The 14,014-nt window shown below is 41.0% G+C and overlaps 1 protein-coding gene across 2 annotated transcripts in view; it reads left to right on the plus strand.

The window, feature by feature from the left end:
- Nucleotides 1-14,014, plus strand: part of LOC147010638 (PC3-like endoprotease variant B) — a 278,472-nt gene that overhangs the window by 128,138 nt on the left and 136,320 nt on the right. For both annotated transcript variants that reach the window (XM_085859874.1, XM_085859875.1), the window contains exon 8: nucleotides 13,120-13,157. In XM_085859874.1, the coding sequence (XP_085716000.1) occupies nucleotides 13,120-13,157 (38 nt within the window). The remainder of the gene's footprint in view (nucleotides 1-13,119; nucleotides 13,158-14,014) is intronic.

Consider the following 14,014-nt stretch of genomic DNA (forward strand, 5'->3'; position numbering starts at 1 on the left):
GAAGTCATGTTGTTAATAATTGTCTTGCAGATTATTAATTTTCATTATTTTTTTATTTTTTTTATTTTGTTTTGCAGGTTATTGCTGCGAGTTTGGAAAGGTACTGAATTTGCACCAAATTGAACCATGAATTACCTTTCAATGAATCAACGCATTGCGGCCGTGAAACATAACTACAAATGTAATGAACAACCAACGATGGTGGCACACCGTTTGGCACAGAAATTCGATATTAACCCACCTCAGGGAAGAAACATACGATTGTCGAGAAATTTGAAGCAACAGGGTCGGTAGCCACTGCAAAGAAGTCTGGTCGTCCGAAAACGGCAACGAATGTAGCTAAGGCTGAAGAAGCCATCAGAAGACTGGAGCAAAGTCCGCAAAAGTTAACTCGCCGTTTATCTGCAGAGTTGGAAGTGAGCCAATCAAGTTTTTTCCGTATCCTTCACCAGAAAAAATGGAAACCTTACATTACACGCTTACTGCATGCCCTTCATGATGGAGATGACAACCGCCATCTTGAATTTTGCAAAGAGTTGTTCGCTAAACTTCACGAAGAGGACACAATGCTAGACAACATCTGGTGGTCAGATGAGGCATGTTTGAAGCTTAATGGCACAATTAACAGACACAATTGTGTCTACTGGGCTGTGAATAGCCCAAGAGTGACAGTTGAGAAGGAGGTAAATTTACCTGGAGTGAGAGTTTGGGCAGCCATATCTCCATGAGGGATAATTTGACCCTTTTTCTGTGAGGGATCTGTCACTGCAGAAATTTACCTGGATATGCTGCAAACTTTCTTTTGGCCCAGGGTACAAGATCAGGACTGTTATTTCCAGGATGATGGAGCTCCACCTCATTATGGACCCTATGTCCGTCAGTGGCTTGATGAAAACTTTCCCAGAAAGTGGATTGGCCGCCGCGGTCCGATCGAATGGCCAGCACACTCCCCAGACCTTACACCTCCAGATTTCTTTCTTTGGGGGCTCATGAAAGACCTTGTTTATCGTGAAAAGCCTCGTACCATTCAGGAATTGAAGGCTCAAATCACTGCAAAGTTTGAGGAAATTGATATCGAACGCTGCAGACGTGTGTGCCGCTCTGTGCCTGCTCGGCTGCAATTGTGCATCGATCGGGAGGGAGGGCACTTTGAAAATTGCAAGTAAAACAGCTTGGTACAGTTCCGTAATAATTTTTTTTGAATAAATGGTTAGATAAACATGTCAATCATTTATTTCTACCTTCTTGTGCACTGTAATACAAATGGCAAACAAACAATCAACTGACAAAAATCGAGCACTACTTCTGACTCACCCTATATAATATATATATATATATATATATATATATATATATATATATATATATATATATATATATATATATAAATATATATGTGTGTATATATATATATATATATATATATATATATATATATATATATATATATATATGTGTGTACATATATATATTTATATGTCCGTGTGTGTGTGTATGTATGTATATATGTATGTATATATATATATATATATATATATATATATATATATATATATATATATATATATATATATACATGTATATATATATATATATATATATATATATATATATATATATATATATATATATATATATATATATATATATATATATATATATATATATATATATATATATATATATATATATATATATATATATATATATATATATATATATATATATATATATATATATATATATATATATATATATATATATATATATATATATATATATATATATATGTATATATATATATATATATATATATATATATATATATATATATATATATATATATATATATATATATATATATATATATATATATATATATATATATGTGTGTGTGTGTATATATATATATACATATATATATATATATATATATATATATATATATATATATGTTTATGTATATATATATATATATATGTATATATATGTATATGTATATATATATATATATATATATATATATATATATATATTTTGTTGCGGGGCCGGGTATCGGCTGCGAGCATGACCACCAGATGGAGCCGAAGAGTCGACTCTGCCGAACCCCCAGAATTTAGATCGTACTTTTTCGGAAAATTCCGAAAAGTTCGGGTCCCTGATCGGAACGAAGTTCGCCAATAGGTCGACCACGTGGGGGAAGGTAGATTGCCAATTTCAATTTACCTAAATACTCACATCGTCCAACTACTTTGGAAATTCACCCTCTACGGCACCTGAACGGAACGAGCCACTAGTGTACTCGAACCGCGTGTGACCCGAGCGAACAGTCACCAAAGTCCCGTCGGTCCAAATATCCCGTTACAGCGGCAACCGCCTGGCTAATTCTCCAACACGCACCGTGTTAACCCAATACAAGAAACACAAAAACGAGCTTATACATTCAACAATGGATATATATTTATAATAGTGTGGGAGGGGAACACGTAAAGGGCAGAGTTATCCGACTATAAGGAATGAAATGCAAATCATGTACAAGGCACTTAACATTTGCTACTTAAAGACAGGCCCACACACAGACACACACACAGAAACGGACCCCAATGGTCTTTATTGAAGGCCTCCAGCTCAAGGACAGGTGAGCTAGAGACCAGAGCCTGCGCTTGGACCTGTCCACCTTGTGTGGTCTTCGACGATCTGGCTCTTTGGGACTTAAACCCGCAGCAACGATGCCACTCCAAGCACCAGGGTCGGAGGACAAGCGTCGGACGCCAGGTGGACAAGACGAGAGACGACCTGAGCACTCCAAGCCGACCAAACCAGACAAGTCAATTTCTGGCACCTCAAACCCGATCGCTGCAAAGCCGACCAGACCAGACGAGTCGATCTCCGGCACCTCAAACCCGATCGCCCAACCATCACGCTGTTTCCAAGGCCCTGGCATTCCTTATATTGCATTTCTCCTGCGGGCTGGGGTGTTGTGGGAAGGATCGCCGTCGGAGACTTCTCGCCTCTCATTGGTCCGGGGTTCGTGGGAACGTCGGTGTCTGAGACGTCTCACGCCTCCCATTGGTCGAGAGGCTGTGGGAAAGTTTGCCGTCTGCGACGTCTCGCCTCCCATTGGTCGAGAGGCTGTGGGAAAGTTCGCTATATCGCCAAAAGTATGTGTACGCCTGCTCGTCCAACATCTCATTCCAAAATCATAGGCATTAATATGGTGTTGGTTCTCCCTTTGCTGCGATAACAGCCTCCACTCTTCAGGGAAGGCTTTCCACTATATGTTGAAACATTGCTCCAGTGATTTGCTTCCATTCAGCCACAAGAGCATTCGTGAGGATGGGCACTGATGTTTGGCGATTAGGTCTGGCTCGCAGTCGGCATTCCAATTCATCCCAAAGGTGTTTGATCGGGTTGAGGTCAGGGATCTGTGCAAGCCACTCAAGTTCTTCCACACCGATCTCAACAAACCATTTCTGTATGGACCTCGCTTTGGGCAAGGAGCATTGTCATGCTGAAACAGGAAAGAGCCTTCGCAAAACTGTTGCCACAAAATTGGAAGCACAGAATCATCTAGAATGGCATTGTATGCTGTTGCGTTAAGATTTCCCTTCACTGGAACTAAGGGGCCGAGCACGAACCGTGAAAAACAGCTCCAGAACATTATTCTTCCTCCACCAAACCTTACTGTTTGCACAATGCATTCGGGCAGGTAGCGTCTCCAGTCATCCGCCAAACTCAGATTCATCTGTCAGACTGCCAGGTGGTGAAGCATGATTCATCACTCCAGAGAACGTGTTTCCACTGCTCCAGAGTTCAATGGCGGTGAGCTTTACACCACTCCAGCCTACGCTTGGCATTGCACATGGTGATCTTCGACTTGTGTGCGGCTGCTTGGCTGTGGAAACCCATTTCATGAAGCTCTCAAAGAACTGTGCTTTTACTGACATTGCTTCCAGAGTCAGTTTGGAACTCGTTCGTGAGTGCTGCAACCAGACAGACAATTTTTCTGCACAACACGCTTCAGCACTTTGCGGTCCTGTTTGGTGAGCATGTGTAGCCTACCACTTCGTGGCTGAGTTGTTGTTGCTCCGAGATGATTCCACTTCACAATAACAGCACTTACAGTTGACCGGGGGGCAGCTCGAGCAGGGCAGAAATTTGATGAGCTGACTTGTTGAAAAGGTGGCATCCTATGGCGGTCACATTGAAAGGCACTGACCTCTTCAGTGCAGCCCATTCTACTGCCAATGTTTGTCTATGGAGATTTCATGGCTGTGTGCTTGATTTTATACACCTGTCAGCAATGGCTGTGGCTGAAATAGCCGAATCCATTCATTAGAAGGGGTGTCCACCTACTTTTAGCCATGAAGTGCATATGGTTACTTGAGGGTGGTTGTGATTATCCATCGTCAAGAAAAAGATGGGTGCAATCTTACCAAAAAAACTTACTAAGATCGACCCTGCCATTTTCGACAACCTATCTCTGTGTGCAATTTTTATGAATTTACAAACAGTGCCATGCATCATCATTGCTGCTCTGCTTTTTCCTGGAATGATTTGTACTGATCTTCTCTTTTAATAATGTGCATGAACAATTATATAAACATTTCCCAGCTCATGCACTTCCAGGGTAGCATCACGTTACTTCCCCTTCCATCCTCTATTCGTTCAGTGGTGTGCTGGAGGTTGAGTGTGTTGCCAAGCTGGTCTCATGACTTGTGCGTGAGCCATCACGGGTTGTGGCCGAATGTGTGTGTGGCACTGTTGGCCAGCTTGCCTGAATGGAGAAGTAGTGTGCTGCTGTGGCCTAGTAGTTTTTTCATGTTGTCTGTGTGCCCCAAGGATGTTAAGGTCCAGTCACACCTTGACGTTTTAGCCAATGTATGCCGATTTTTGAATTTTTTTCTAAAACGCTGGCACACGTTGAATATGTTATGGGTAAGTTTTGATAACATTGAGAGCACGCTGAAAAACACTGCCATACGTCGTTGTACGTTGGCTTTAAACGTTGTACTTTTTGGTTGTCCTCAAATTTTTTCATGCTTGAAATTTCACGACGTATGCCGGCGTATGACTCACACGTTCTGCTACGCTGGCCACAAGTTGTATGCACGGTCTGCGATCGTTGACAGACGTCAACACATGCTACTTGTAAGTTAATCATAAGTTAAGACACGCCGAGGTAATGTTTAGCGTACCCGAAACTTATTTCTAACCTATGATTAACGTGTTGTTGGCACGTTACGCGATCGTTGCCACACATCGACAGACGTTACTTTTAAGTTACTCATAGGCTGAAAGACGTCGGTATAATGGATCGTCCTTGCTTCAGCGTCCACGGCCATGGCCAGGACACTTATTTGCAGCATTCTTCAAACTTTTCTTCGGCATGACGAGGATGTTCACACTTCGATGTCTAGCTTGGCTATGATTCCAATTGTCCATCGGCAGCGTCTATTTAAAATAGTCGAGTTTGAGCGTTTTAACACGTTCAGAAGAAACGCTTCAAATTTCCAAACCCCAGCGTCAACAAAAAAGGCGAGTGACAGCAATTTAAATCGTTCATTGTAAACAATGAAAATAGCTGAGTGGTACCGTTTAAAAGTCGTTGAGTGTAAAAAAATCGAATTGTTGAGCGCAAGCGTCTACTTTCAATAGTGGAGATGCAGCCATTTAAATCGTTGAGTGGCAGCCTATGAATAGCAAACCCCACGTCACCGGCAAAGATAAACTGCCGCACGATATGGATAAGTTAGGCTATCGTTGGGCATAGTTTGTGAACGCCGGCTACACGATAATTATTCGTTGGTATACCGTATCTATAAGTAATCAAAGCGCTCTATGCACATTATTAGTTCATTGTGCATTTGTCCAACCCGTTATGAATAGACCTAAATCGTAAAAACAAGCTATAGCTCATTGTTGAAAAGGCCCCATAAAAAATTAGCCGTGAAGAACTTCGAACAATGGTGAAAAGATGTCTCCTACCCGTGGACACGCGGACGCAAGGACGATCCATCATAACCCACACCCTCCCCCTCACACTCACCTACTACTGCCAACATGAACAAACTACTACTAATATTAATACTAATACTGATACTGATACTGATACTGTTACTGCTGACATGGACATCGACTCAAAAAGGACTCAAACACTGTTGGGTTCCCCTTTTATGAGCAGCATTTTTATATACCAATTCCCAAAACCGCTGGGAACACGTCTTTATATGGCAGTTGTAAGCTAGAAACACGTTAATTTTTTTTTTTGTCGACCGGAAGACGTCATTGGAATACGTCTACATACGTCGATGTGTTTTGGGACTACGTAAAGAATTGGTTCAAAGCACGCCAAACAAGTTAGAAATAAGTTTCGCGTAAAAAAGACATTACCGCGACGTGTTTCGACTTATGAGTAGCTTATAAGTAGCCTTTGTGGACGTGTGTAAGCGTCCACATATCGTGTGTAAAACTTATCCCCATCGGATGCGGAACGTGTGTCATACGCCGAGTACGTCGTAAAATTTTGAACATGTTTAAAATTTCTTGACATACTCTACTTACTACGACGTATGATAGTGTACTTTAGCGTTCTACTCACGTATACCAAACTGACTCATACCGGATTTGACGTGTCCCAACGTTTTAGACACATTTTTCTTCGGTCGGCATACGCTGGCAAGATCGCCAAGGTGTGACCGCGATGTTGACACTTCCATTTCTACGGCAGTTCTGATTCGAATCGTTGTGCGTCAGCCTTTTAATAGGCTACGTCACGACATCGTCGACGATGCGTGCAGCGCGCTATGCCTAAGTTAGACTATCGTTGGGCATCGGTTGTGTAGGCCGACAACAGGTTCAGCATTCGTTGGTATAAGTTATCTATAACACAACGAAACGTTCTGTGTCCGTTACCAATGCGTTATACATAAGACCAAGTCGCTATGAATACGTCCAAATCTTTAAAAAAAAAAACATCAAAAGTTCAACGTAAGCCAGCGTTTTACATACATTTTAATACGTTGCCATCGCTGGCTAAAACGTCAAGGTGTGACCGGGCCTTTACCTTACACTTGTCCACTTTGTTACCTCTGCCACCAAAGGTGAAGGAGGTTGTTTTCACCCCTTTTTGTCTGTTGTTTTGTTTGTGTGCAGGATATCTCAAAAAGTTGTGGATGGATTCAGATTAAATTTTGTGGACAGGTTGGGTGTGTGACAAGGACAAACTGATTAGATGTTGGTGAAGATCCAGATCCGGATCCGACTTTTTGAATTTTAAAAGTGATTCTTCACCATTGAGAGATGGAGCCAAAAACAATATATTACACGATATCTCAAAAAGTTGAAGACAGATTCAGACGAAACTTTGTGGACACGTTGGGTGCGTGGCAAGGACGAATTGCTTCGATTTTGGTGAAGATCTGAATCCGAATCTGGATATGAAAAGTATTTAATTGTTAAAGTGATTCTTCATCATTGAGAGTTCGGGCCAAAAAGGATATATAGCACGACATTTCAAAAATGTATTGGGCCCGATATATTCTCGTGGATCAGACATTGCGCGGCGGAGGTTGCGCTCCACTGAGTGCCCTTCTAGTTTCATTCTGTTTTTGCCACATCTGTTATTGGCTAAAACTGTTGAGATGTCGATTGTTTCACTGGTTCGACCACCTTCTTGACCTTTTGCATGTCATGCCACAAGTGACAATCGCCAGTGTTTATTGGGTGTGATACCCAGTTACATAGTTGCCAACGTACAGAGAAGAAAAAGCGGTAGGATGGAAAGGATCTGCAGTGTGAGGAAACGAAGCGATTGGTGGTGTGAGGGACTCTGGGGGTGGGTGGAGGGTCTGGGAGGAAAGTGGAGAGTCTAGGAGGGATGGGGTCTGGGAGGGTCTGGGAGAGTGGGAATGGTCTGTGAGGAGGGTATTCCCCCTCCCCTGGAATTTAAATTTTGTAATTTTATCCTTAAATGTGCACATTCTCAGAGGCTCGTATTTTTCTGATGAATTTACATCCGAAGGTCAAAAGAAACCTTGTCACAACATGAAAATCTATCAAAAACTTTGAAGAGATATTATTTTGTAAAAGCTGTATTTTCGCTATTTTTGGGCAATAAAAGTGGTGAACTGTTCAAGTATGTGCCTGGTGTTGGCTTATGGTTAAGGTGGTGGGCTTGAGATCCTAGGATCCTGAGTTCAAATCCCACTTGGCTGTACAATTAATATCAGGTGGGGTTGACTACCTGTCATCCTTCTGAGGTCGGCAAAATGAGTGCCAGCTTGCCAGTGTCCTGTGTCGGAGTGGCGACCTGTCCAGGATTGTGTCCAATACCCAAGGAGACTACTTATGCAGCACCAATGCTCTACACAGACTATGGACCCAATGGATGAGTGGATGGATGTTCAAGTATACAAAAAGTAGTAGACCACCACATAAAGTGGGGGAGTTGACAACTATATAGTTGGCACGTTCTGCCAAGATCGATGTCGTGGCTAGACTGCACACAATGATGTCTGGTATTTAGAGTTATACAAACAGGAGAAAAGTCGATTAACAAAAGTGTGCTGCATTTTTCTGGATTTTCGGAATTGAAAGATGAGGGGGTTACTGGAGGAATGCATACATCCTGGAGTTACTGAGGAGGATAGGAGGGCAAAGAGAGCAGAGAAAGCTCGACAAGACAGGTGGTTTAAAAAAGGCAGAGGCCACTGACCTGCCTGCAATGTGAGATAAACTGGATTTTGCTTTGTCCTCATCGTGGGAATGTGGGAGATGCCAATAATGTTGAGAATGTTAGGTTCCACAGATTCCAGAAGAGACGGATGCAATGCCAGGGCTTCAGCCCTTAGAGTAGAGCAGTGTTCCAATGAGCTGTGCACAAAGGCCTTTCTCAGTTTTGAGTCTCAGTAGTTCTTGTCATTCAAGGAATTATTTGGAATTGTGGAGGATACCTAGTCTGCTGCTGGCTTTGGAGGCCACCTTTTTGAAGATGTCTGCTCAGGAGAGGTCATGGTTAATGATGAGGTTTAGAAATTCGAGAGACTGAACCTTTTCCAATGCCTGACCATAGAAATTAATAGGTGGGTTTGTTTGACGATCCTTCCGGAGCAACACTGCGCCAGCCTGGGATATTTGCCAGGATTTAAAGGTATGTTCCATTTATCAGACCAGCATCTAATCAATTCCTGATCATTGCTTTATCGCCAATTGAAATTTTGTCTTTTAATTTAGTGGTTAATCTACAAATGCTATGCAGCAGTTCCTGTGTTACATCAATCTTTGCACTCCACATTATTTTGTCAATGCTTTCCGAGAGAATTTAAATCTCATAGTTTATCAGTGTTTGTAGGTTTCCCATGCACAGACATGCCCAAAGAGCCGTCAGGTTACCACTGAACCTCGACAAATATAAAGGCGAATCTCTTCTTAATTTGTTTTGTAAATTTGAAGTTGGGGAAAAATAAGGTTTGCCACGAACCTGATGGCTCCTTGTTGGCTGGGGAGAGAGGAGAGAGGTTTGGGTGGGTAACTTTTGGAGTGCAGGACTTTTGGTGAACTTTGCACAGCTCATTGTGAAGCTTTGTTCACTGAACATTTGCAAACACGAACTCGTGTGAACTCAGACTCAGCCGAACATGAGTTTGGGAGAACCTGCAATGTTTTCCGTGTTCAAACCATACCTGTTCTGTATGCATTGTTTTGTATGTATATTTAGAATGAGGTGAGTGTAGTTGCTATCTGTTATTTAAAGAAGAAAAACAAAGAAAGCAAAGCCAACCAAAAATTGCACCAAAATCTCTCAACTGTGCCACTTTTGCAACAAACATGATGGAGCAGTCTAATCTCAGGTTTCACAAAGAAGTCACAAATGTCTTCTGGCCTCAGTCGTAGTTTGGTGCGGCCTTGGTCCTGAGTGAAAGGTAGAGCACCTGCCCCATAGGCGAAGTTACCTGATACATGTGTACACATAGGATGCTCTATCAGGTGAATTGTTCCCCAGAAATCGAGGACAGTTAGTTAGTTGTCTTACATGCAAAGCTGCAGATGTCCCCATGGTGGGGCAGCAGCAAGCAGGGTCTGCTATGTTAGCTTGTTGTAAGCTTGAGAGATTGTGGATTTTTTTATTACCTCGTACACGCAAAGTGAAAGGCAGGGTTAAGCAATTGGTTCACTTCTGTCTCTCCGTTTGTCCATCCACCCATCCACTAATGTCAGTTTATGATCGAGAATCAACTTAATTTCATTTGAATGTTATATTTGGAACAGGAATCGGAATATGAATTGGAAAACGAATAGGTAGTTTTACAGTTCTTTGGATCTGAATTTGGCCCGATCGCAAATATGCAAAGAGAAGTGAGATAATTTTTTTACCCTGTCTGCCCGTCTAGCAGTCAAACAAAATTGAAAATCATTCCAAACAGGAAACCTTCTGTTTTTAAGGACATCATAAATGACAAAAAACAGACGTGAAGAACTAATGTAACATGTTAGAAAGGGTGAAGTAACAAACACTGGATAAAACGGTGGTAAACTTCCGGAATTAACTTTTTAGATCCTCGTGGAGGATCTCTAAGTCTTACTCACATTGTTGTTCTTGTGGACTTTTTTTGTTTCACAGCCTACAGTTTTCGTCGAAACTTCCTGAAACTTGGCGTATATATGTAAAAATACCCTGCGCAGACAGTAACCATCTCCGATTATGAAAATTCCTCCTAGAAAAAAGTTTTGACGTCAAAATATCTCTGCTAATGGAAATCGCCTAAAAAATTATCTCAAACTAGGCAAGCTTTTTGAATTCTGTTTGCGGGAATTGAACAGGGCATTCGCAGAGATGAATTACCGCACATACGATACATCACTATGACGTCATATCAATTTTTATGACGTCATTCCTGTTTTTTGACATTTTTTGTTTCACAATCCAGAGTTTTCATCGGATCTTCGTGAAACTCGCCATGTATATGCAGAAAGCCCACGCGCAGGCAGTAACCATCTCCGATTTTGGAAATTCTTCCGAGAAAAAAAAGTTGACATCATAATATCACCACGAATGGAAATCGCCTATACCATTATCTCCGAAACTAGGCAAGCTGTTTGAATTCTGTTTGCGAGAATTGAACAGGGCATTAGCAGAGATGAATTACCGCACATACGATACATCACTATGACGTCATATCAATTTTTATGACGTCATTCCTATTTTTTGACATTTTTTGTTTCACAACCCAGAGTTTTCATCGGATCTTCGTGAAACTTGTCATGTAAATGCAGAAAGCCCACGCGCAGGCAGTAACCATCTCCGATTTTGGAAATTATTCCTCGAAAAAAAGTTGACGTCATAATATTGCCACTAATGGAAATCACCTATACCATTATCTCCGAAACTAGGCAAGCTGTTTGAATTTTGTTTGTGGGAATCAAGCCGGGCATTGGCACAGATAATTTATTGCAAACCTGATACATAACAATGACGTCATATTCGTTTTTATGACGTCATCATTAAGAGGACGAGGATCTTAGCTCATTCGAGCTTGTTTTTCTACGACCTGTAAATATTTATCTCGTTTCAATTAAATGATATATACTTGAACACTGTAGAACATAAATCGCCTTCTTATTGCTTCCAAAAACCTCCAGTTTTGCAGTACTTGGACATCCTTCCTATAATTTATGAACCATTGTTTGTGTGTTTGTTTGTGTGTTTGTTTGTTTGTCGGGCAACTCCTCCTACAGTTCTGGCTCAATTACATCCAGACTTGCTACAGAGGATCAACATGACCCCAATTAATATTACAGGGGTGTTTTTTATCTTTGCCGGTGCTCATGAGAGGAGAGGGGAGACGCAAATTCTCCATGTAAATGTGTATTATGTAGCGCCGCCTCCAGGTGGGGGAGGGTAGTACAAGTTTCTACCATTTACAGTGCAATATTCATGTCCCCACGTTTTCCAGTGCAGTGAGGTGTTTTGAATGAGAAGCAGTAGGTATGTTTTTGCTTCATGCACGACACCCGGGTTATTTATTTTCCTATACAGAGCTGTCACTTGCCTATACGCTGTCCAAATAGAGGTGTGCGTCAGAAGAACGTGTTGTATGCTTGGAACAAGATCGCCCATAGGGCAGGTCCTCTGCTAGTGATATACAAGGTGGTATGTAAGACTGGGCAATGGTGGTAAATTTCCAGAATTTTTTTATACGACCTTTAAAATCACTATTTTATTTTATTTCAGTTGAATTACATACTTAAATACTGCGTCGGTTAAGGTGTTCTACGAACTCTCTGGTTTTAATTTGTATCTGGCCAAGCTGCCTTGGAATTGATGGGTACCGTCTGTTAGTCAGGTTCCACGCAACAATGGCTCGTTGTGGCACCTGAATGAGAACGGAGTAATAGGTAGCCGATGTATGTAGATTAAGGATCTCAAATAATTCATTGCCATATAAAAAATACCTTTTCGTAAGTTTTTGGTTGCTTTCGTGACATTTCATTTTGGATCATTGGTAGGACCGCATAAGTTAGTTAACAAGACGCTCACAATAACATTTACGGACGATATCCCTGGAAGAATATGGAAAAGCCATCGGAGGTCCATAATGTACCCTGTTCTCAACTTGCAGCTTGACTAAAAACAGTTTTGTTTTTTTCAAACTATTGTTTTGACAGTTATTTACACCTGCAACCTTTGTGTGCAACACACGGTTAACGCTCATGCCATTTCTCCCAAACTCTGTTAACTCCCAGCGAATGACATTAACCGCGTTTTCATGCAAATGCAACCAGCTGCATTAGAGTTTGTACCGCAGGCAGTTATTGTCTTAATTTTGGTAAAGTAATGGGTACGTCTCATGCAAAATGAGGCAAAATTGATTGTGGAGCAGCATTTTAAAACCAGATATGGAGTTTGAATTTGCTCTGTGCTGTTAGCTGTGCTCTCTAAATACAAGACATTAGCAAATATTTTTTTTCTGTTCCACTTATGTATTGCAAGTGTGCAAGCAGATAATACTGCTGTGGCCAACACGCTTAATGAATAGTCCACGTACTTGCATGTTAAGTTGCCATAATATGTAATCCGTTGTGCTTGCAAACTCGCTGCTGTAATATTGTTCTCCGCAGGTGTTGATTATACACACCCGGACCTGAAAAATAATTACGTAAGTACTTCTACCATTCTCCACCATCTCTCAATTGTTTATTGGAGGCATTTTGTTAATAGAGTATTTTGATTACCGGTTGAGACGTGCCATAATATATTCGGCACCACATTGCGGCCGATTACACACGGGGAATGTAAATGTGAAATTGTCTAATTGATTGTTGATTTTGGGGTGGTAATTAGGAATGCTGATATAATATAAGCATCTGTAGAGGTTAGATTATTATGCTCACACCTTGACCGGGCATGAATTTTTATGGTCAAAGACAAACGCTGCCAAATTCCCATGACTGAGCCTTTTGAACATTTTTTTAAGGAGCTTCAAAAAAAGCGGAAAATTTGGAATGGATTTGTTTAAGCACTGTTCAAATGAGAAAACGGAGTCTGCCAATCCCTTCAACTCCCTCCCCCCCCCCCCTTCACCATCTCCACTACACAAACCCCCTTGTAAAGTTTTAATTCACGTGGGTCAAAGCATATCTGGGATTTCATCCTTTACAGAAAAAAATGGGGTCTTGCGGCTCCAAATCTTGAACGGTTTGCAAATGAGTGAGTGATCGGTTTGTGGGAGTGCATGTGTATGTATGTGTGTGTATATATATTTATATTTATGTACATATACAGTATATTTATTTATTTATTTATTGACGTACATATAGAGTATGTATGTATATATATATATATATATATATATATATATATATATATATATATATATATATATATATATATATATATATATATATATGCCTGGTGTGTTGGCGCAGTGGTTTGGGCAGCGGCTTGGGATCCAAAAGGTCCTGAGTTCAAGCCCTGTTGAGCCACTGAATTAATACACCAGGGGGTTGACTCAGC

The sequence above is a fragment of the Eptatretus burgeri genome, chromosome 16 (assembly GCF_056783735.1).
Source record: "Eptatretus burgeri isolate ZD-2024b chromosome 16, Ebu_testis_v1, whole genome shotgun sequence".
NCBI lineage: Eukaryota > Metazoa > Chordata > Myxini > Myxiniformes > Myxinidae > Eptatretus > Eptatretus burgeri.